At 32.9% G+C, this 25,348-nt stretch overlaps 2 protein-coding genes across 2 annotated transcripts; one reads left to right on the top strand and one right to left on the bottom strand.

Annotated features, from left to right (window-relative positions):
• Positions 1 to 860: 860 nt before the first annotated feature.
• On the bottom strand, positions 861 to 21,825 carry LOC134281213 (ras-related protein R-Ras2-like). Its single transcript, XM_062763692.1, is given in 6 exon segments — positions 861 to 1,351; positions 1,921 to 2,039; positions 3,953 to 4,064; positions 8,623 to 8,725; positions 17,204 to 17,291; positions 21,678 to 21,825. Coding segments are annotated over 6 exon segments (591 nt in total). The 5' UTR covers positions 21,777 to 21,825; the 3' UTR covers positions 861 to 1,281.
• Positions 21,826 to 22,230: 405 nt separating this feature from the next.
• On the top strand, positions 22,231 to 25,042 carry LOC134281210 (uncharacterized). Its single transcript, XM_062763690.1, has 3 exons — positions 22,231 to 22,288; positions 24,395 to 24,603; positions 24,943 to 25,042. The coding sequence occupies exons 2-3, from the start codon at positions 24,395 to 24,397 to the stop codon at positions 25,040 to 25,042; spliced, it is 309 nt and encodes a 102-aa protein (XP_062619674.1). The 5' UTR covers positions 22,231 to 22,288.
• The last annotated feature ends 306 nt before the right edge of the window (positions 25,043 to 25,348 follow it).

Genomic DNA, 25,348 nt, shown 5'->3' with positions numbered 1-25,348 from the left:
GCAAAATGGACAATGCCATGTTAAACAGTTCTCTATATTCTTTGTCTAAGCTAAACAAGTATGCTTATTGTTTCTTTCATAAAAGCTACTGTAGATACAAAATAAATAAATTTACTTGAATTTTGAAAAATGTGAATATTAATTATTATATACAGGCTAATTAAAAATATAACATTGTATACAAAAAAAGATCAAATCTGTGGAATGCATGATGGCAAAAATAATTGTAAAAAAAAAAAGATTCCTTAAACTGCAAAATGTTTCCTCTACTCTTAATATATTCTACAAAGTAATTTGCAAGAAATAAAAGTAATTCTATGTACTTTCTTTACACGATTACACATACATTCAAAATCTTCCATAATTATGTTTAAAAGCAAATAAGTTATGTACACAAAAATAATGCAATTTTTTATTAAAGCTGAAATAAACATTGATCTTGATTAAATTGAGGTACTATTGGAGGTATCTACTGACTTTTTTTTTTGGTTGAAAAATAAAAACGTAACAGTCAAACCTACTGTGCATTTCTCACTATACAATACAATTTCATGATACATCTAAAACATATTCTACCAAGGATTTTTTCTCTCTGCCAAACTTTTGAAATAACCTTTCTTATTTCTTAATGCCATATTAAAAATGTTTATCAGGATTTGTTGAGTTTTCCTCATGTTTTCATAAATTTGTTGATTGAGACTTTATTGATTTTTTTTATTAAACTTTTTGAAGCTGGTTCATTTTAATTTACTAGACAATTTTCTAAAATTCCAGTAAAAATGAACTGAAACAAACTTTTCACATTCATATATCTTTTCACTTTAATCATGGTTACCATAGCTACTATACATATGCAATTTTTATGCAAATTTTCTATACAGAAGTAAAATACCACAGGTTTGACTGTTATAATGAAGGTTTTGATTTTTGAATTCTTTTGTTCATAAAAAAAAATAAGTTAAATTACCTGTAAACAAAATAAACAGTTCACTTGTCATTCTTCCATGACATTACATACATGTATATACTTTGTGTATAGCAACATTGTGAGCATGATGCACATAAATCTACAGAGTATTGACTCTTGCTTGAAGCTTGACCACAACATAGAGGAGAATGCAGCTTTCAAACACTCAGATGACCAGGACTTGGATTGTCATTACCAGAATGAGGCTGACTTCACATGTATACACAACAAAGCTTTCGATTCTCTTGTGTTACATCAGGTGGGTATAACTTGTCCAGATTAAAAAAAAAATTGAGTAAAGAGCATACAATCCATCATAAAATGGTGCACCTTTTACTTCGTTTAGGAGGTTTGACTGGAGGACTTTCATTGGCTTGGAATCTCCTGCAAGGAAAACAATTTTAAGTTATTATAACATCTAACTGAATATCCTAAATGCTGTTGAACTTAAAATTTCATTATCTAAATATCTGCATTATCAATAAATTTTTTCTCATCTGATTTTCCCAATTCCCAAACAAGAACTTAGCTGAAAGGAGGACACTTTAAACTAATGTTTCTTTGCCCTCTCCAAACTCAGGATTAAAAATTGATTTTGGTGAAAAAAATCTATTTCTGAGAAAATTTCAAAATCAATGCTGAATCTTCAATATCTAAATTAAAACAGTTTTGTTGAGCCTTTTGTTTCATTCAGAGGAGAGGATAACCATATTACATGTATCTTTTAAACAAGGCCTGAGCAACATGTATATACTGTATAAGCAGAATTTTTAGCGAGGATTTAATTTTGACATTATTATCGAGGGTCTTGAAATAGTTTCTTTAGTGAGCATTCTAAAATTGTTAAAATTACACCTTGCTGAAAATAAAACACCAATTTCTACAGACAAATCACTAAATTTGCCTCCTGTTAAAATTTCCACTTATATGATAGAGAGATATCATTGGCATACCTTATAATTCTAACCAGATCATAAAAAGCTTTGTCTACATTCATCCGCACTTTGGCACTGGCTTCAATATAACTAATCTTTAACTGAGCAGCAAACTCCTGGCCCTCTTCTCTCGTAACCTACGGAGAAAATGAAAACATTCTGTAAATGAACCTCTTTTGTGAAGCATTCCAATCTAATTAGATTTTTATGAAACTTTTACAATGATACAGTAAAACTTGGTTTGTACGAACATGGATATTGCAAATTCATTGATATAACAAAGTTATCTTGGATCCCCAGCTATATAAATTTAACAAATTCTTTATACGGATATAACGAATTACCGATATAGCGAAGTAATTTCATAGGTCCAAGTGACTTCCCTATAACTGAGTTTTACTGTATATATAGGGGTCTTACAAATGCATGTATTTAAAATTATCATAAAGATTGTATGATTGAGCTTTAATTGATATCGCAAACATCTAGTACATGTATATCTAGGATATATAATTAGGTCAAAGTAAGTTGAAAATGCTAACCACCTTTTCTAATGCATTTTAAATGAAATACCTTGAACCATCTGATTTCAAATTCTTTTTCTTAGTTCCAGGGAATTTGAGATTTCTAATGAGATTTAACTTTTTGCTTATTTCAGTACCTACAAAGAACCCCAGGTTTTTTTTTTTCATCATGGTGAATGCACCTAATAAATACAAATTTATGCAGCAACAGACAATATACAATTACGAACATCTATGTGGATGAAGGGGGAATTTTGTGAAAGAATTGAAGTAGAGAAATTTTATATTTCATGTGGAACTGCATAGGTTTCTCCATATCATGAAAACAACTAAATTTAAACCCTCATATAAATAAATGATTTCATAGAAAATACAGATAACCCAGTGGATATGCTTAATACATGTATGAATCTATGGGTCAGCCAGTGGGTGTATAAACTTGAAAATGTCAATATTATTTTTATGAACATATTGTACTGAAGTTCAGATTCTCATATCATTCTACTTTTAAAGAGATAACTCTGGTATGTTACAGGGGGGAAGTCCATTTAAAAGCCATTAAATTATGACTTCATAATTCATTGATTTATTAAAAAAAATATCTGTCATCACAATGGAAAAAAATAAGTATTTTAATTTGTTGTCCTATAGAATTAGGAAATGTTGAATAATTAATTTCAAATATGGGAATTTTGCCTATCTATATTGCAAAAGCTATTAATGACAGTATTTTAAAATCAAGAATCACACAAATATCATAGGCACATCTTTGGTAAATGTACATGACATGGAACCCAATGATTTTTATCATCATCAACATTCCCCCTTGGAGAAATCATGTACAAGTATACTAAATATAGCTGCAGAACTGTATATTAGCCTTATGGTTTTATATATTTGTCTTTGACCTTCATGCTGCAGATCCCGTAATGCAAAAAAAGGGCAATTTATGGCGCAAGATTTTTTCCCCACTTTTTGGGGAGAATTTCTCCACATTCCATTGGTTACTCAACTATCTTTCGCTCCCATATTATAGACACATTCATTATCCAATCTGTATTTTTTTTTATCCACCTCCCTACCCTTCGTAGTTGTCTCTGAAAATGATTATTGTGCTTGATTAGAGTTGACTTTTAGATTGCTGAAAATTCACCTCAAGGCGAGTTTGTCGCCTCTAGAGACAACTATAAAAGGTTAGGAGGTTGATAAAATTTGTTAAAAAATGTGTCTAAAATTAGGGAGTGAATGGTAGTTGATTGACCAATGCTGGAATGTGGTGAAATTCTCCCCAAAAGTGCGCAAAAATTCTTGTGCTATAAATTGCACCTTTTTTGCATTACGGGATCTGTAGCGTTATGGTCAAAGACAAATATATAAGACCATTAAACTACAGTTCTGCAGCTAAACTAAATATTGCTGCTGCTTTTAGTTTTAATCATATAAAATTTTAATTTTTGCAACTAACAGGAACCATTAGACAGCTGCATTTCTGCAGCTATCCAACAGAATTAAAGATAACTACTAACCACCCGTGAGTGTTCTAGATCCGCCTTGTTGGCTACCAGTATCATTGGAAATTCTTCTGCTCTTTACTCTTCTCGTAAAATCTGTTTGTGGAATTTGTATGCTTCATTAAAACTGAAATAAAACAGAGAGATTATAAATTAATATCATAATTAAATTATTTTCTTTTTTTAAAAAAGATAAGCAAGGACATTGAAACTGAAAACAAATTAAGTCAAAATTTTATTATGAAATCTTTTGATTTAGTGGCTGAGACAAATGACAACGAAAAAGTTGGTATTCCCATGTTTACCAAGTATAATTTATTATATAACCACAGTGATACTATTTTAAAAGATCCTTGACTTGAAAATTGTTTTCTACTTCACCTTTCCTTATTGTATAAAACTATCGGTGTTTGAGTAATCTATTATAAAACATGCAATAATTATTTAATTCAAAAAAATATTCAAGTATTGTACATCACTAAATTTTTGACACACTTATTTTTTTGGGGGGGGGGATTGACATTTATTCTTTATTAGTGAGGCAAAATTTTCACAATTTGAGGCAACTGCTCTATATATAACGTTGAGGAAAATTGATACTAATATACATGAAAATGATATTTTTGTGAGCACACTGTCTTGCCTAATCATGTGAAATTAAGGTCTCACAAATTAACAGTGTTCCCAACAATTATGACCATTGAAAGTCTATATCAATATAAGATGGTTTCACTATCATATGCCTTTTGAGACATATTCGTGTCTTGGCTTTCTAGAAAAAGTGTGAACAGGTGAAGAAAAAATTAAGCACATCTTCTCATGACAACATGCACTGGATAAAGTTTTCTACAACACCAACACTGCATGGTACATCTAACGTATGTGACAGTTGTGTAATTGTTGTGTCAGTGTTGCGCTGTCACATCTTCAGTTTTCAATCAAACTATAAGTACGAGGAACCATCTACTTCCCTAACCGTTGAGCCGTTAATCAAATTCTCTACTTTTTTTTCGATTGTGACAGCTTTTGATAATGGTTATATAAAATAATACACTTATTAAAATGTTTTTGCTATATCTCATTACAAAAAAATCAGATATATATAATGCATACTGCATTGCCTCATATGGGATGCAATGTCATGTCATTGTTCAATAATTCCAAAAAAATCATTTTCCATGATATCCCCCCTCCCATTTCCATCTTAGCACTAGGAGACCTTTGTTGTTATTCTCAAAAAGCTGAACAAATAAAAGCATCAAGCTTAATCTTTGTTATATGCTCAAATGACCTTGATGTAAGTGTATTTCATAACTTCATACAAAATCTAACTGTTCAAAGTCCAACAACATGTGATTTGCTTCTCAATCTACGTTCATTTTTTTTTTATCTCTTTGTAGGACACTTAACTTATCATACAATGCAGGCATAATACATCTCTAATCCTTTAGAAACCATATCTCATGATCTTGCGGGGAGAGATCCTGTCCCTGTGTATCTAAAATGGCAAACTTGAGATACCGGGAGGATTGAGCTCAGAAAATGATAAACACTGCTCCTATATGAGTATCGCCAATTCTCGTTTATTATAATTACTGTAAAGCAACTTTTATTTGTGATGACTTTATTTCGCAATTTACCAGGGATAAACTAGTTCGCAACGATTAATTTTCGCGATCAAGCCTATTTTGGATTTGTTGTTATGAGGCACACAAACTTTAAAGATCGGTTCGCAGCAAGAAATATTTGCAATGACGGGGCTTTCGCAAACCTCACGAAAATTTCTCACACATGAATAAATTTTTTTTTTACAGCATTCAATCAGGAGACCTCAAATATTTGTTTGGTGTCAGAGTTTTTTAAAAATATCTGAACAATATAATATTAGCACTTTGTAACGCTTCTGTGAATTCAAAGTCTTATCAAATTTTATTCAATGGTTTAGGAGGAGTTGCTGGTAGAGATGGGTATCCACCTAGCATTACGTAAGGAAGTATGTATTGATAAACATCCCCATCACTATATACTATAAACAGGATTATTTCTGTTGTGTGTTATTTTCACCATTTCACACTAGTAAGCAATTTTGCCCTTTGCAATTTGCTCAGTTACAATTCTGCTAAAGACTGTGTTCTTCAAATTTGTTCCATATTTACATGTATTTGCTCACCAGTGTGAGTTAGGGTGAAAATAAAATGGGTGAAAATTTCGTTCTATATACCCCACTTTTCAAGCAAGGAGTATAATGATAGAGGATGCATTTAAGTATTACAGTTTACGATAGCAGGTGTAATAGTAGAAGTTGTATCACCAGTTTTATTCCTATCAATAATTAGTTTGATAGCATTCATACAAAAGGAGCCAAGAGATGGTGAGTACACATTAAACAACTGAGCTTTCAAAAAAGTTTGATATAGAGGGTCACTTTTCAAAAAGTAGGGGACATGTTGTGGGAGATTTTAGTACATGTTATTGAATTTTTCTCCAATGAATTCAACTGAATTTTTTTTAGTTTTCTAAAGGATTGGATGTCAAGGGACTTTGAATTTCTTGTGAATTTCAGAAGCTTAGTAAATCTAGTAGTCCTTCAACTGAATGTTTAAAGAAAAATTTACACCCTGTGAAAAATGAGTATCAGTACTTCCAGTCTTACTGTTGTCTGCCTTTCATCATTTTAAAACTTAAATTAGACAAAAAATGCATAAGGAGAGGTACTTGAAATCTTAAATCTAACAACTAGTTATTAACATAGACAATAATATTACCAAGATACTTACAGCAGACTATATATAGACTTCTATGAAATTTTCAAGTCAAGCAAAAATTTTAGTTGACCAGTAGCACATTGAGAACTTGTTTTTAGGAGGCTTATCAGATAGATAGATGACAGACAATTATCAGTGCATTAGCACTCTGATATAACCTGACCCCATCAGTGACTGAATACACTTGTCAATAATCCTCCCTAGAGAGCCTTGTCCCATGAGGAGAAGTTTATAATTTACCTCTCACCCCACCCACCATCCAACCACATGTATGATAAAACCCATAACACTCATCCTCTCATTGTCTCAAGTTTTCCAGGTACATGAGTCCCCCTTCCCACATAATCCAGTCTCATGTATTGATAAAACCCACAACTCTGACCCTGTCATTGAGCAAGTAGATATACATGTATGTACTGATACTAACCAGTTGCCCCATTAATGAAGTTTAACAATTAATCCCGAATTAGACATCCATGCATGATCAAAACTACAAATCTCTCCCTCTCATTGTATCAAGTTGACAAAATAAACTGATACAAACCTTGCCCCATTAATGAAAAAGTTTACAAGTTAGCCCTGCACCCCACTCCTAATCCAGCCCCATGTATAATAAAACCCACAACTCTTGACCCAATCATTGAGCATGTAGACAAATGTACTCATACAAACCTGGCTCTATCTGTCACTGAGTATACTAGTAAAACCCCTCCCCAGATATAGACAAAATGTACTCATACAAACCTGGCTCTATCTGTCACTGAGTATACTGTCAGATATAGACAAAATGTACTCATACAAACCTGGCTCTATCTGTCACTGATATACAAAATGTATCATACAAACCTGGCTCTAAAAAAACCCTCCCCAGATATAGACAAAATGTACTCATACAAACCTGGCTCTATCTGTCACTGAGTATACTAGTAAAAAACCCTCCCCAGATATAGACAAAATGTACTCATACAAACCTGGCTCTATCTGTCACTGAGTATACTAGTAAAAAACCCTCCCCAGATATAGACAAAATGTACTCATACAAACCTGGCTCTATCTGTCACTGAGTATACTAGTAAAAAACCCTCCCCAGATATAGACAAAATGTACTCATACAAACCTGGCTCTATCTGTCACTGAGTATACTAGTAAAACCCCTCCCCAGATATAGACAAAATGTACTCATACAAACCTGGCTCTATCTGTGAGTATACACTGAGACAAAATACTCATACAAACCTAAAAAACCCTCCCCAGATATAGACAAAATGTACTATCAGCTCTATCTGTCACTGAGTATACTAGTAAAAAACCCTCCCCAGATATAGACAAAATGTACTCATACAAACCTGGCTCTATCTGTCACTGAGTATACTAGTAAAAAACCCTCCCCAGATATAGACAAAATGTACTCATACAAACCTGGCTCTATCTGTCACTGAGTATACTAGTAAAAAATATCAGACAAAATGTACTCATACAAACCTGGCTCTATCTGTCACTGAGTATACTAGTAAAACCCCTCCCCAGATATAGACAAAATGTACTCATACAAACCTGGCTCTATCTGTCACTGAGTATACTAGTAAAAAACCCTCCCCAGATATAGACAAAATGTACTCATACAAACCTGGCTCTATCTGTCACTGAGTATACTAGTAAAAAACCCTCCCCAGATATAGACAAAATGTACTCATACAAACCTGGCTCTATCTGTCACTGAGTATACTAGTAAAAAACCCTCCCCAGATATAGACAAAATGTACTCATACAAACCTGGCTCTATCTGTCACTGAGTATACTAGTAAAAAACCCTCCCCCTTATATAGACAAAATGTACTCATACAAACCTGGCTCTATCAGTGACTGAGTATACTAGTAAAACCCCTCCCCCTTATATAGACAAAATGTACTCATACAAACCTGGCTCTATCAGTCACTGAGTATACTAGTAAAAACCCCTCCCCTGACCTCATATACTGCTCCCTCATGGCACAGAACTCCTCTTGTCCTGCTGTATCTAAAACTAAAAATAAAATTTCATATAATAAAAAGAAAAATTTTCATGAAATGCTGTATTTCTGTGTTAAAATACTGTTTCAATATAAACAAAATGATAAATGTGTATAATTGAGTAGGAAAATGCTAAATGCATTTTCAATTGAATGCATTGTCGACGACTTTGTGTTCTTTAGCTATAAATATCCATATTTATAACCTGTTAGGGTTGCCCATAAGAGCCAGGCTGTGTGGAATTTCTCCACCTATGTACCCCCCCCCCCCTCCCCCAATTATTCTGGATTGCACTTCAGTCCTCATTTAGAAGAAGAACTCCACCCCTTCTACTTTTAAAACGTCTCTTACTATTTCAATTCTTAAGGACGAGCCTGCCTATTAGTTGTTTTTGCATTTTAAAAAATAAACTAAGGAAAAAAAACACAGCAGGAGAATTTTAATAATTCACAATCAGAAGGTATCGGAAATTCACTTTCATTTGATATTATTACAAGTTATCATAGGATTAGATATGCATTTAAAAATTAAAAGTTGCACAGGAGAAATTTTAACATGTTTATATTACTTGTCTTTTCACCTAGAGTATAAAGATATTTAGCATGTTTTTAATTCCTCTTAAGCAAATATTTGAACATGTCATATCCTGATAAATTGCATGCATATTTGTTAAATTCCTTTCACTTTTGTTTGATTTTTTTTTTTTTTTTTTCAAAGAATATTATATCAATATGTGCACAATGAATTAAGACATGGGAAATTAATCTTTTTTAAATACTAGCTCATATTTTATCAATTAAAGGTAAGGGGATTAATTAACAAAGAAATAATTTTAACACCTGCACCTTCAATTAGGTATTATTTTCTTAATTTTAAATTTAAAAATAGAAAATAAAAAAAAAATCCATATATTAAAAAAAGAAGCACTTGTTCATAAGCAAAAATTATAAATAGGAAAAAAAAAACTCAGGTTACTTGGACAATAAACATCCACAAAATTTTACGAATTAAAGCAGATTTTTATGATTTATGATTATTACCTCCTTTTCAAGATTTGTTTACCATAAGTTTGTGTACACAATGCATTTGCTCAAAATTTGACTCCCATTAACACAAGAGACAAGGAAGCAAGTTGATCGACTGTCTTAAAACTGTTGCATTATATTTAAAAAAAAATCAAACTTAAAGTTTTATTCAGGACACTTAGCCAGAGACAACAATCATAAAAATGTGTCATAACAGGAAAGCTGGAATGTACAAGGTGATGTACAAGTGTGTATGCCGGTATGTCCCAAGTAAATAGCATTCTCTTATCGGCATAAGTTGCACTAAGTCACAAGCTAAGTATACAGTCAGTTTATGGGATTTTTCTCTCTGAATTTAGTACTTTTATATTATCTTTGGGATTCATACTATACACACCACTGAGTGAAGAAATTTAATCTGAGCCTTGTGAGTAACAGTTAAAGACTATGGGAAAAGATGCTAGCCCAAGTCCCAAATGTTGCTAATCCAGGTCCAAATTGAGCAACAGTTGCTAAGCTTGACATCAATGTTGTTACCCTGGCTGGCTCCAAAAGTTGCAAGCAGAGCCTTGGGATCCAAAGGTTGCAAGCTCAGATCCCAAAAGTTGCTAGCCCAGATCCCAAAAGTTGCAAGTCCAGATCCTAAAAGTTGCTAGCCCAGGTCCCAAAAGTTGCAAGTCCAGGCCCCATACGTTGCAATATGAGTCTCAAAAGTTGCAAGTCCAGGCCCCATAAGTTGCAAACAGGGTCTCAAATCTGTGAGCCCTGGCCCCAAAAGATGCTGGCCTGCCACCCAAACCTGCTAACTCAGGCCCACAATTAATCTCAACTGTATGTAAATGTTTGATCATGGAATCCAGTCTGAATACTGTATTGGATTTCACATCACTTGCAAAATGCCTAGGAAACAAGTATTCTAACTAGATGCTGTCATGAGACAGTAATACCCGCACTAATGTGTTTGCCTCTAAATACACACCCGTACATATTGGGCTTTCCAAGGAAAAGTCAAAATAATTCTATAATTTACACAGTACATGTATTTGTCACATAGAATATAACATTCTCAGACCCTGTGACTTATGACTCAGTATTTTATATACTTCATAGGCATCGGAAGGAAATTGAAAGGGGGGGGGGGCTAAACCAACAAAAAAGGTAAACCCCAATTTTCAATACATAGAAAATGTCTATCTTTGCAAAAAAAAGGGGGGTTTAAAGCCCCCCTAGCCCCCCCGGCTCCTACGCCCATGTGCTTGAAAAAATAGAATCTAATCAATGGTGTGAATTAGATTTTAAAAAATGTTTTGATCATAATTGGAACCTTCTTTAATTAAATAATGCCCCCCCTCCCAAAAACACCACACACATACACACCCTCGATCTCACGAAACGTACATTTTTTTTTTAATAGGCTTAAAACATAGTTTGTTATGAATTAATTTATCAAAATTTGTTCTTAAACTTTACAGTCATGTTTACATGTAAACACCTTTTGGAAAATTTCTACATCACATTGGGTTGCGTCACCCGTAACATATTTTTAGATTAAGCTTCACTCGGCACACCTCGGCTGATTCGTACTGAACGGAATCATCCAAGGTTTACATAGCATGCACATGGTGCAGATGTGTATGGAAAATATTCATTTTGTGTTATAATTGGATTATATTTCATGAAGTTGACAAGACTTGTGACAGTCGGTAAGTACAAGTTTAAGTATAGATTGGGGTAAAATAAACCGAAAGGTTAGGTTAAAGTTCAAAGATCATTGCATGGCACAGTAGTCAAATTTCACATTGTGAAGTTATCTCCCGTTGTCTATCTGACATTCAGTTACTCACTTACTGGTGCAGATCCAGATTTTTTTCAGGAGGGGGAGGGGGGGTTCACACCTCAGTCATAAAAATGCTAGCCCAGAATTTCCTCACAAGCAAGGAAAAAAAAATGAAAACAAAATAAAATCAATGATAATGGTGTCATAGGGTCATGTTTTATAAGGGGGATAATGTCCAAAGTCATTTTTTTTTGCTTCAGTATATAGTCTTATTTGAATAACAAAGCAAATTCCAGGGGACGGGGGTCCACTCTCCCTAGCCACTCCCTGCCCGTGAAATTACAATTGATCTTGTGACACCAAAATAGATTTTTTACCCATTTGACTATATACAAATTTTGCTTCTTGTATTAATTAATAATGTCTGTCTGTTTGTCTGAAGAAATTTGATCAGTAATTTGGCTTAAATTTTGATCAGTAGGTGCTAGAGCTTTCATGCTTAACATGTGTATTCAATGTGAACTTTTAACAGGTATAAATATGTTTGACCTTGACCTTTTGAGTTTGACCCACTTAAAAAAAACTTTAACCTTGGCAATTAACTTTTGAACAGGAAGTACCAGGGATTTCTTAGGCCAAATTTTTTTTATTAGTTGTTTTACGGATCCGCCGACCCCATTTTTCTAAGTTTTGGAAAAAAAATAAAAAATTCCATTCAATCCTTTTTTTATAATCGCCGATCGAACTTTACTTCAAACATATTAAAAAAATCCGGAAATGACCGTACATTGTTTGAATTTTACTAAGTTGTGATCAGAACCATGTAAACGCTTCTACTATCGACCCTTTTAAAAAATCTCTGCAAGCGTTTTATAGTCAGAGATGAAATAAGTGTGACAGCCATCCATGTGTGAAACATTTTAGGCTTTTCAAAACAGAATATAAATGTTTTAAGAACAGTAGTAAATGTATAAATGTATGACGGTTTTTATGAGCTGATCAGGCTGGTGATTATTCTATATATGATGTTATCTGATCAGCGAATGGAGTGTGATGGTTGAGAAAATTACAGCCAAAACCAACGAATCTGATGTCGTCACTTGCACTCCATCCGACACCCATAACTTTTCTTTGAGGGTTTGGCGAAGTTTTGAACAGTTATATCTAATGGTTAGTTAACAGTTCATATATTATTTAAGACATTTTTAAAAGCACATGTTTGACTGTATTTTAAAAATTTGCAAGACGTGTTGTCGTCAGAGAAACAAAAGATGTGAAAGAAATGTTTCTTAAAGTTTTAAATTTTAGATTTGGAAAAGGAACTGACTCATCGGGATGTTCTTAGACAAAAAAATGTTTGTATGAGAGTCATAGGAATGTGAAACCCAATGGGGATGACTTATCATTCTAGTAAGTTTATTTGTGTCCAATGATTGTGCACTGAATTTTAGTTTTATATCGTTTAATACTGTTTAAGAAAAGGTATTATCTGAATTTGATTAAACTTTTATTATTTTACAGGGGGTTGTGTAAAATTTGCTGAAGTGTGTCTTTCTGTGGCAATGTGGAAATGTGGACGTAGCAGTGACAGGACACCCGTATCCAGTCATAGACATACACAGAAAAGTTTAGCATTGTTCACTAATATGACTCTCTCTGCTCGAATCGTTCTCTGTTAGTGAGGAATGCCAAGAAAGACATTTCTGTGCAATGTTCTGAGGTTGATTTCCCCAACTGCTTTATATGCTGTATATTAAAAGTTTTGAACATTGAACACTTCTTCTTCTTTTTTTTTTTTTTTTTTTTTTAGCCACCCAATGGACATTTTCCCCAAAAAATCCGTAAAAAAACAAATAAAAAAAAATGGCCTTATTTCACATGTGTATTCCTTGTGACAAGACTTTGATACAAACAATTTTAACCCTTTGACCTTGACCTTTGAGTTTGCCATACATTTGAGAAACTTCAACCTTCGACCATAAGCTGCCATACATGGGCATCAGTGTTTAACAAACACATCTTGTCTTCATTATTTTTAAGTGGCGTTGTCTCCATATGAGGGAAAAATTCCAGAGAGAGATGTTTTCACAATAAACAAACAAATTACTAAAAATAACATAAAACATGAGCATGTTGGTTGTATCTCTTGTTCTCCCTTGAATCAGAACTGATGATATAAATACAGTTAATTCTCGATAAACCGCCACCTTCTGTAATTTAGAAATCATGGCGGTATAACGAATTTGGCGATGAATTGAATTTTCCATCTTTTAGGAAATAAGACATAGAGTTATCGTTCTTAGAAATACCATTTAGCGTTTCTATTCTTATTATCACATGTACATGTATATATAAACATATTTCTATATTTGAAAATACTTCAAGTAATTTTTTTAATGTACAATTTTGCTAAAACAAAATATTCAGTTATGAAATTAAGACAAGTACATGTGTATGCATGTAAATCTGCACGTTTGATATTGAAAAAAAAATGCTGGGTCGATCGTCGTGATATATTGCCTATAGTACGCAAAATAAGTTCTTGAATAAATTCGTTGTTTATGAAATCATTGTTAATGAAACGTTCAGAATTTCTGACTTATACTTATTTTTTAAGCAAACTTTGCATTGTTTTTAAAAGCAGAGATCATCAAAATATTTATCGTGATCGGCGTACTTTACAACGACCGCTTTCGTGGCGAAGTGTTACTTTATAAATGATTTTATTAAACAGAAAACAAAATTATTTTAACAGTTCATGTTAAAATCATTGTTTATTTAATTTACTTAATTGCACCTTGACTGGCTTTGCATGCATTACAACAGGGATAGCGTCAACCAATTAGCCGCGTTTCACTGACCACATGCACCTGTGGCGGTATTATCGAGATAATTGACACTTAAAAATGGACGTTTGTTGTGAAAACAGGGTGGCGGATGGCGGTATGCGAATTTGGCGTTATAAAGAGAATTTTATATAGCAGGAAAAACGTTCTTGGGAAATCATGGCGGTATCGCGAAAATGGCGATGAATCGAATGGCGATGATCAAAATGGTTGTATTTTCAACAATGATTATAAGATTTGAAAAGGTTGTGCATCTTAAAATTGACGAAGTTCTGCGATTGATTTAGCCATAAAAGTTTACTACCTTTATTTTGCTACTTAAAACACCTTGATTAATTATTTTCAATCATACTGTTCTCTGAAATGTTCAGTTTTTTTACAATAATGGATACATATGTCATACATTTTCAGCTTCTCCAAAAATTGCATGAAAAAAAAAAACAAAACTTTTCAAATACTGTAACCATGATAATCCTTTTAAATAATTGTGAATCCTACATTTTTAGCTCATTCAAGCTTTTCTGGTTTTCTTATCACATTACGTCTGTCGTCCATCTGTTTGTCTGGAAAGTTTTTACATTTTTAACTTCTCTACAACCACTGGGCCAATTTTAACCAATTTACATAGAAATATGTACATCTGTATGTCAGTCTGTCAATTTAACCTTGGTCATCACGGTCATATCTATTAAATGTGAAGAGACAAGGCATTTGTATTAAACATACCATGTATTAGTATTTACCTATGACAATGGCATGATTTTTTTTACCCATGATATTGAAGTTTGACCTACTTGCAAAAAAAAATTACATTGCTTTAAATTTATCATTTTGGTAGAATTCATATTATACATGCATGTATATTATTACCTATGATAAGACCTTTCTAAATAAATCATGACTCGGTGACCTTGACTGAAGCTTAACCTACTTTTCATAAATGTTGCATTTGCTTATAACTTTTGATTGAGAAGAGATATGACTTTCACATTTGACATGAACATTACTCATAAGAATTGAAGATTTTTCCCAGGATGCTATGATTTTTTACCCTATGATGTTGATGTTTTACCTAATTTTCAAAATATTTAACTCTCCTAAAACAGATGAGGCTACTTATTTGACCCATGGGGCAAAATGAAAATACCGAAACCTTACTGCACATCTACATGACACCACCAACCATCTCCCAAAAGATGATTAGGCTGCTGAGTAAAATGTAGATGGAGTTCAGGGAAGAAGGGGCTTTTAGCATAAAAAACGTCATTTTTCGAAACCCATTTGATCCCCTGGGGCAAAATCAAAATTCTGAAACCTTACTGCACATCCACATGACACCACCAACCATCTCCAAAAAGATGATTAGGCTGTTGAGTAAAATGTAGAAGGAGTTCAGGGAAGAAGGGGCTTTTAGCATGAAAAACGTCATTTTCCGATCCCCATTTGACCCCCTGGGGCAAAATCAAAATTCCGAAACCTTACTGCATATCTACATGATACCACCAACCATCTCTCAAAAGATGATTAGGCTGCTGAGTAAAATGTAGAAGGAGTTCAGGGAAGAAGGGGCTTTTAACATAAAAAAACGTCATTTTTCGAACCCCATTTGACCCCCTGGGACAAAATCAAAATTCCGAAACCTTACTGCACATCTACATGACACCACCAACCATCTCTCAAAAGATGATTAGGCTGCTGAGTAAAATTTAGAAGGAGTTCAGGGAAGAAGGGGCTTTTTGTATAAAAAACATCATTTTTCGAAAAACGTCATTTTTCGATGATTAGGCTGTCATAGAAATTTAGAAGGAGTTCTATTTTTTAAAAAGATCCCCTGGGGCAAAATCAAAATTCCGAAACCTTACTGCACATCTACATGACACCCCCAACCATCTCCCAAAAGATGATTAAGCTACTGTGAAAAATGTAGGAGGAGTTCAGGGAAGAAAAGTGTGACAGACGGACGGACGGACGGACATGAGTAACAACAATATACCCGAACTTTCTTTAGAAAGTGCGGGTATAACCAGGGACATTAAATACTGGTAATTTAACACTACCAAAAATTAATACAATGTAAGTATCCATATTATAAACCATGATAAGCCGTCTTCAATCTAACACTTATTAGTAGTAGTACCATTATGGCTATAAGATAAGACAAATATTTATTCAAATAATGCAGAAGTGTATGTCCACATTTTAGCATGTTCAGGAGAAAAAATATCTATAAAAAACTTTTGCCTGTACAAAAAAAAAAAATGTTGATTTGTGGTGTTGTAGGCAATGCATCTGTGTATATGGTGAGAGTACTTAGTGGCCACTTCAATCTTAACCTTGCTTTGTGTCATTTACGAAAATCACTTAGGAAACCACTTGTGTACACCGACTGACTTGTTATAATTCCATGTTTTATAGAACATGTAGATCTACAGCTGTGCCGAGAAAGAGGTGTGGTTTTACTTGTCTGCTTGACTGATTTTTTATATACTCAGTCACACGAAGATTCTGCATAAGATTAAGAATATGCAAATGTACACATGCACTAATTTAATATATGAACTGTAGAAACAATATTCTACAGGAAGGTAGCATTGTGAAATTTAAAAGAAAAGCTATGTCTTTCATCTTTACTGAACTCAATAACTGTGCAGTATTAATTAGGACAGTGTTGGTACTTCAAGTTAAACAAGTTTAAAATTTTCTTGAAGAGGCCGGTTGCTCCATTCCTCCCCCCCCCCCCCCCCCGAAGTCTCTGCATATTATTAGCTTAAAAAAAATGTAACAGTTATAAAGTACATGTAGTAACAGCAGAATTTTACTCTAGGGAATTTTAAGCTACTTGCTATCTAGTCTTGCCACTACCTCATCAATAACACATTGTTTTGTATAGGAATCTTCTATTGTTGGGTCATAATCTGTTACAAAATATGACTGAAAAAAAAAAAAAAAAAGAAGTTATTAGCATACAACTAGTCCATGTTTCTGGAATTATGAACTACAATGTTTAAATGGAGCAAGGTTGAAAAAAGAATATGATTAATATTTTTCTTCCTCAAATTGATATCATATGTTATTTCAATACATATATTCAGTTGTTAAATTTTTGATTTACTGGGAAAAGAAGTTATTGTCACTCTGATGATCATATGCAAGTTAAACATCAAACCAGGATTGGGAGAATTGTATCAAATGAACCGTGTTTTCTGTATGCAACTGGAATATGTTTTAAGGTTGATTAAGTTCTTGTGAAATCATCCAAACACATAGACTAATGTATGTGATCTATTATGCTGTTCATCTTGCACTTACCTAAATTTAGATATTTACATATTATATCTGTTGGACATCTTGTACATGAGAGAACACTCTAATTTACTTGTGATTTCCATTCATTCCATTTTTCTCTTTTATATTAATAAACTTAAAAGGGCCCCAGTAAGCATGGTAAGAGTTACAATAGTGTTAACTTACAAATTGTAAACTGTTCCCCAAAGTATTCAAAGTATAACTAAGTCAATTTAACACTAAAAATAAATCATCAAAATTGACTGACATTTAACAATTTAATTTTATTGAAATTACAATTGAAAATACTAGATATTCTGTTGAAATTTTTTTAAAAAATAAATTTATGACAATGATTTCTTGTATGATTAATTTTAGAATTCATAGTTTTTTTTATAATTTAGCAAACAGTAATAGATAGTTTTCGATTGACCAAGAGTTACTTCCCGTTGGCCGCCATACTGGAGGTCCAAATGATCATATTTATTCTTTGTTCAACCAATTTAAAATTTTTATATTTGCTATTTTGAATTAGAAATCATTATTTTTCTGAAGTATATAATTTTTTGGAAGCCTCCTTTATTTAAAAAAAAATATTTGATAAAGATTTTCCACCAAATATTTCTGCTATATTTTCTTAAACCTGGTAAGACAAAGAGGGAAAATCACTGAGTCGACCTCCAATATGGCGGCCAACGGGAGGTAACTTTCGCTAAATTCAGGCCTATCGAAAACCATCTTCAAGGTATCACACCGGTAATTGTTTTCACTATATAATTCTATATAGAATAAAAAATCGTTAAAAATCAGGTATTTGTTTACATGAAAAAATATTTAGCAGGAGGTGTTAAACGTTACCTGTCACATTAGATGACACCAAAAAACAGGGTACCCACACGGCATTTTCGGACTTTTTCCATCTGCAAACACGGCTACCCTCAAATCCACGTGTTTTCACTGTGTTTATAAACACCTCGAGTGCACTACAGGAAGTAGCCTCCTATGCCATGAAAAAAATAGTTCCTGTCAAAAACCTTTATTTATTCACAAAGTACATAAAATTTACTAGGCACAGGTACCAAAGTTGTAAAAATGGCATGAAAGAAAATAGAAAAACGTCTCAAAAGGAAAGAAAATCAATTTTATATATATGGACCTACATTTGACTAAGTTCATTTTGATTGGTCAATTACCGGTGTGATACCTTGAAGGACCTTTGAAGGTGTTCGATTTTTTTCCATTTTTGCACCCGAGATTCATTAAATAATTGTCCCCAACATTCTTAAGTCTGGTGATCTAAATCCCCTTATTTCTGAAGATATGAAGCATTTATCTCCCTTACTCCAGAGCAGTCGAGAATAACACACAGAGCACTTTAGAAGCAGTTTTTTTGTGCATCTTTTGAACCAGAATTTCATTATTAAAAGAATAAGCTTGGCAACCAATTTTTTATCTGTGGAGAGCATATGCTTTGTTCTTCACGACAAACAGAAAAGAGTTTACAAGTCTAAGATCATTATGTAATTATTACAAAACAAAGTTGCATTTTCCCCTTCAAAGAATGAACAAAAATACAGAAATTGTTAAATACTGGGTTGATAATGAAAACTGTATCTGGTCAATTTATGTTCCAAATAAAGCCTAGGTATTTGTCTACAAGCTGCTGTGCAGAAGTTTATCTAAATGCTGTGTTGTAACTCAGGGCAGTCAAAATCATATCAGCATCTAGGGAGGTTCTTCACAGCTCCCACACTCCATTAAACTGGCTTTGATGATAAGAAACTGGAGACAACAATTCAGATGTAATTTATTGTTGTGATTTATGTAACTGGCTTTCTCTTAAGACACAAATTAGCCATGAAATTTCAATTTAACATGCATAATTATTCTCTTTTCATGGATTTACTCAGGAATTCCAAAGGTGTTTAATGAATTTCCATGATTTATGCAAGATTATATCTTTTTGTTTCAACAAATTTACATAAAAAATAAACATTTAAATTTTAAAATAAAAATATTAAACATTTTTATGAGTTTGAATACTTTTCTATTTGACAAAATGCATCACAGAGACCAGATTCAGGACATACTCCATGATTCTTTGAGGTGGGTGGGTGTACAAAAACTGCTGATAAAATTTATAGGAAGTGGTCTGAGAAGAAAGGTGCACCTTATTAGCTGAATTATAGTTATTCTGATATTTTAATTATGTAAATATGCCAAATTTCTTCATCAGTTAAATTTGGAATTTATTAATATTTCAGTACAATGATATACTTAATAGATCATGCTCATATAAGCCTCAATGAGTGAGACTTAATTCAAAAGTGACAGTCAACACCTACATATAAATGAAAAAATAACAAAAAACAGTCTCCGTCAAACTGAAAAAACATGAATGTCAGCTGCGAAAGCATGAATAAAGTCCTGAGAACCACAAGAGGCATGCCATAATGCTTAGTGACATTCTGAACTACATGTATGATGCATGGTTAGAACTCAGCATAAGTGTTATCATGCAGACCCGGGCAGTATTTCAGGATTTTTTGGTCATAACCTTCCTTACTGTGAAAAATTCTTAATGAATTTTACTTATGTAGCTTATGTATTAGGTTTATTAGACAGATCTGACTCATTTCATTATTTCTATTCTTCCAATGCAGTAATATATGTATTACTGGAGGTGTGAATAAATTAAAGTAAATCATGTGTCTGTAGAAATTATCATTCTGTGAGAACATATTTTACTTGTTTACATTTTATCGCAGTTGTCGCTTGTGCTGAAAATTCATTCGCAAACCTAGAATTAGTCTATTTTTGAAAAATCAGCTTTAACACCCTTTACCGCAAAGTCTGTAGACACAGTAATTGACTGCGGTCAGCTGGTGCAAATAATGTTTAATCATATAAAATGATAAAACAATATTCTCTGACTTTTTTCCACATTTTAGATGCATAATGCTACCTTTTTAGTCATATTTTAAAGTTTTGAGTGTAAAAAATAACCTATTGTTAATTTTTACACAGAAATCTGTGAAAAAAAATGTAATTCTAATTCTAATTTTAAAATTGTGTGTTTTCAAACAAAAAGTTCATAAAATCACATATTTTGTTGAAATATGCCTTTTAAAAATGAAAAATGCCTTTAATAAGGATTAAAACGATTTTTCATAATCACCTTCAAGGTATCACACCGGTAATTGTTTTCACTATATAATTCTATATAGAATAAAAAATCGTTAAAAATCAGGTATTTGTTTACATGAAAAAATATTTAGCAGGAGGTGTTAAACGTTACCTGTCACATTAGATGACACCAAAAAACAGGGTACCCACACGGCATTTTCGGACTTTTTCCATCTGCAAACACGGCTACCCTCAAATCCACGTGTTTTCACTGTGTTTATAAACACCTCGAGTGCACTACAGGAAGTAGCCTCCTATGCCATGAAAAAAATAGTTCCTGTCAAAAACCTTTATTTATTCACAAAGTACATAAAATTTACTAGGCACAGGTACCAAAGTTGTAAAAATGGCATGAAAGAAAATAGAAAAACGTCTCAAAAGGAAAGAAAATCAATTTTATATATATGGACCTACATTTGACTAAGTTCATTTTGATTGGTCAATTACCGGTGTGATACCTTATACATGTGTGAATGCAATTAATTTTTATTAGGGTAAATGTGTGAACTGATTTTACAAGAATGTTAAAAAGATACAAATAAACATACATACATGTAAAAGAAAAGATAAATTTCTCTGTATTAGCAGTGAAGGTTCACCCAAAAAATTAATGAAATTTACTTTCAAGTTTGGATTTTGAGACTGATGACATAAATTTGTAGGTTAAAACACACATTTCCACCAAAATATACTTAAATTTAACTTTAATCAATATTGACAATAAATAAAATTAGGGAAAATATACATATAGAACCTAGTGAATCACTCTCGAATCACCACCCATTTAATGAGGGGCTCCTCAATTAGCCATTGTGACAATAATTAGTCACTTTGCCAATCACATACCTGTATAAACTGAATTGTTAGAGCACTTTTCCCTACCCCACCACCTCCAACAACGACAAGCTTGTAGCTTTGACTGTAATTATTCGAATCCCTAGACATATTTACTTTGTATGTTTACATGTCAAAATGCAAAATGGCGGAAGTGATTCATTCGGAAGATCTCTCATTTTTTATTGTTTACAAAAACATTCCGAAAAAAGTGGCAATTTTGTTTTCGAATTTTTTCTTGTAAAAAAATGAAATTTTTTGCTGCATTCACTACCCTCTTTTGACTTTTGAAGAACAAATTAAGAATTGGAAAAACCATAACAGGCTTTACCATTAAATGCGAAACTACCTAGATTTAGAAACACTTAAAAATCATTCATGGTTGTTTTCGTTCACAAGTTTAATCTGAAATGAATAAATCTTTTATTTCCAATCTGTTCTCTTCTGTTCATTTCCTTTTTCGTTCTGAGACAAAAATACAAAGCCATAGAGATTTAACATACTTTTTCCGGTTTTGTCCGGAAGTTAATTATATGGTCTAGCCGGAAGTCAATTTTCATTGGCTGATAATTTGGAGGTAAAATTTCATATATTTCAAAAGTGGGACTCATCGGGAGGGAACAGTGAGTAGTTGAATGGTCTTTTTTATCGTCATATTTATATCATAAGCGATTCTTTCATGCCAATTGAAACAATTAACCATATATGTTTTGTAATAATTAGATCCTGTACCTCTACTAGTCACAAGCATAAACTATGCTGCTACATCACATGTCATTGATGAATTCATTTTGATTCATGAATGTCAGTTGATGTTTATAGTCAGCGAAATGTCTTTTGTGCAGATTATTAATGAAGATGATGAAAAAATGAATCAGGCGGTATCAGTAAATAAAACATTTCAATTTTGTACATGTTGTATACATATAGATCATCAGCCGTTACGTAGCTATTAAAAGCTATGTAGGTATTTAAACCTACCCAAAGTAGCTATTTTTACCTACTTTCTGCTTTACTTGCATTTGTAGCCAAACACAGGAATGGCGCAACATGGTGAGCACTGAATTTCTTGATACAGTCACACTGATGATGAATATGAGATTATCAGGTCCAGTCCAAAGACTATTTCTACCTACGTAGGTATTAATAGCTACGTAGGTATTTAAAGCTACCCAAAGTAGCTATTTTTACCTACTTTTTGCTTTCTTGCATTTTGTAGCCAAATGCAGGAACGGCGCAACATGGTGAGTACACACTTTCTTGATACAGTCACACTGATGATGAATATGACAAAAATTTGGCCAAAAAATGAAAACTTCGTATATTATCAATTTTGCATAGAAACTAATGTAAAAATGCCGATTTAGGAAGTCATCATTTTTTGGCCAAAATTTTGTCGTATTCATCATAAGTGTGACCATATCAAAAAATACGCCTATTTACCATGTTGCGCCGTTTTGTCTTTTGGTCGCAAAATGCAGAAATTATATAAAGTAGGTAAAAATAGCTACTTTTGGTAGTTTTAAATACCTAGGTAGCTATTAATAGCTACGTAGGTAGAAATAGTCTTTGGACTGGACCTGATTATAATTTTTGGCCAAAAAATGATAACTTCGTATATTATCATCGTTTTGCATAGAAACTAATGTAAAATTGCCGATTCAGGAAGTAATCATTTTTTGGTTAAAATTTTGTCATATGCATCATGAGTGTGACTGTATCAAAAAAATATGGTATATACCACCATGTTGCATCGTTTATCTTTTTGGCCACAAAATGTAGATAATACAAAAAGTAGGTAAAAATAGCTACTTTGGGTAGGTGTAATGCTATCCGTAGCTATTAATAGCTAAGTAGTGAGAAATCGTCTTTGGACTGGACCTGATCACTATCATGATTATGATACGAGTTGTAACTTTTTACAACAGTTAGCATGGTTAGGGGTGAGACTGAAATCCGTCGATTTTTAAAATGATGATTTCGAGTAATAAAATAAATTTTTATTATGCACTAAACTCATCATCTTAAAAAAATGAGGAAATATTGTCATAATTTCGAGTGTTTCTAGAATACGGAGTCATATATCAGTATCTCTTTGAAATGTTAGATCCACCAACCAAAAAAAAGGACAAAAAACATTGTAAACAAACTTCATTTCTCTAGTACAGTTGACTACAATACTGGTTATGTTGACAGTAGAAATTTCCAAAGCAAAAATAAGAGTGGGAAGAGTTATTTGTCAATTTATTTCCATTAGATAGCAAAAAAGACGAAAATGATGATATTCCGTTTTTTTCAAAATGAGGGAATGGGCGTACTAAAAAATCTTGCTTGTTTTACAGGGCGCAATACTTTTTTTATGGCTTTAACTTTTATCGAGACTTTTCTCTACAAATAAGTATTCTCCCAGACGGTGTACTATACTTTAGGGCTAAAAACCATGTAAAAATGCAAGTTTACCTGAATAACTGGGGTATGACAGAAGAAATGGCAAGTAAACATTGTGAATTGAAAGAAAATCCACACATGCCCAAAGGGCATGTGATTTGAGAATTTCTCATGTGCCCTCTTGCCCTGCAAATTTACCAGGTCCCGGGCATTGGGTTCCAGGGCTTATTTTGAAGACTGCTTTCTACTACATTAATTAATTAGTTTATGGGTTAATGAATGTGCTGAAAATGAAAATAATAAAAATGTAGCAAACTGATAATTTTTTATGATTATTTCAGATGCCCAAACTTAAGAAAAATAAGAAGAATGCCACTAAAGTCCCCATGGAAATGGTGGATGACAATATCAAAAATGTCATTGGGAAATTGTTTGTTACCTCCTTCACAAGAATTCACCAAATCATCAAGGAAGATGTGGTTAAAATGTTTGAGGACGAATACAAATGGGCAGATGAACTGCTAGAAGAAGTTAAACGAGAGTTTTCAAGGTATTTAGTGTGTTAATGTGTAAAATTTATTATGTAGGGTTATAGGCATAAATAATTCGGTGTCAAGTCAGTCTAAAGCTAGACATATACAGAGAGCATATAGTTAGGAGTTACTCTTGCCTCTTTAATGATTTTGAAGAGCTCTTACATATTGAAAAGCTTTATCTAAATTAATGAATCAGAGAGGAAAAAGTAACTTCAAGGGGTCTCCATTGATTTTAAAAAGCTAAGATTAAAATACATTTAAAAAAGCTTTTTACTTGCTTCAATATATCTATGGAATAAGAGGTCAAGATTTTCAAGTTAAACAATTTTAACTTTATTTTGTTTTGTTCTTAGCCCTGTCAGCAAGATCAAGCTATTGCCAAAGACCCCCTCTGCTAAGCGAAAGAGGGGACGCATAAGGAAGGAAACGGTCATCGAAGAAGAAAGAAACTGAGAATCCCACAGAAAGGTTGAAGATTCAAAACATATATATCAGGGCTAGACAAATAGCACTGCCCGACGCACGGGGCAACCAGTTTTGGTTGGTGGGCATGTAATTTGATAACAGGTGCCTGCCTGCGGACAAGTGATTTTCCAATTAACCAAAAAAAAAAACCATGTCCGATATACTCAATTATCTTTTGCGTTATCGCTTTAAAAGTATCATGAATCACAGAAAAGCACTTGTTTTTCACTGCTGTTGACCACTGCATCGCTGCATATGCGTACATTGAATAGTCGGAACTCCTCTAGATTTTAC

The sequence above is a fragment of the Saccostrea cucullata genome, unplaced genomic scaffold (assembly GCF_032062105.1).
Source record: "Saccostrea cucullata isolate Sc308-1 unplaced genomic scaffold, CSIRO_AGI_Scuc_v1 ctg5671, whole genome shotgun sequence".
Classification (NCBI taxonomy): domain Eukaryota; kingdom Metazoa; phylum Mollusca; class Bivalvia; order Ostreida; family Ostreidae; genus Saccostrea; species Saccostrea cuccullata.
Note: the sequence above shows the minus strand (reverse complement) of the source record. Positions and strands in the feature narration are given on the sequence as shown.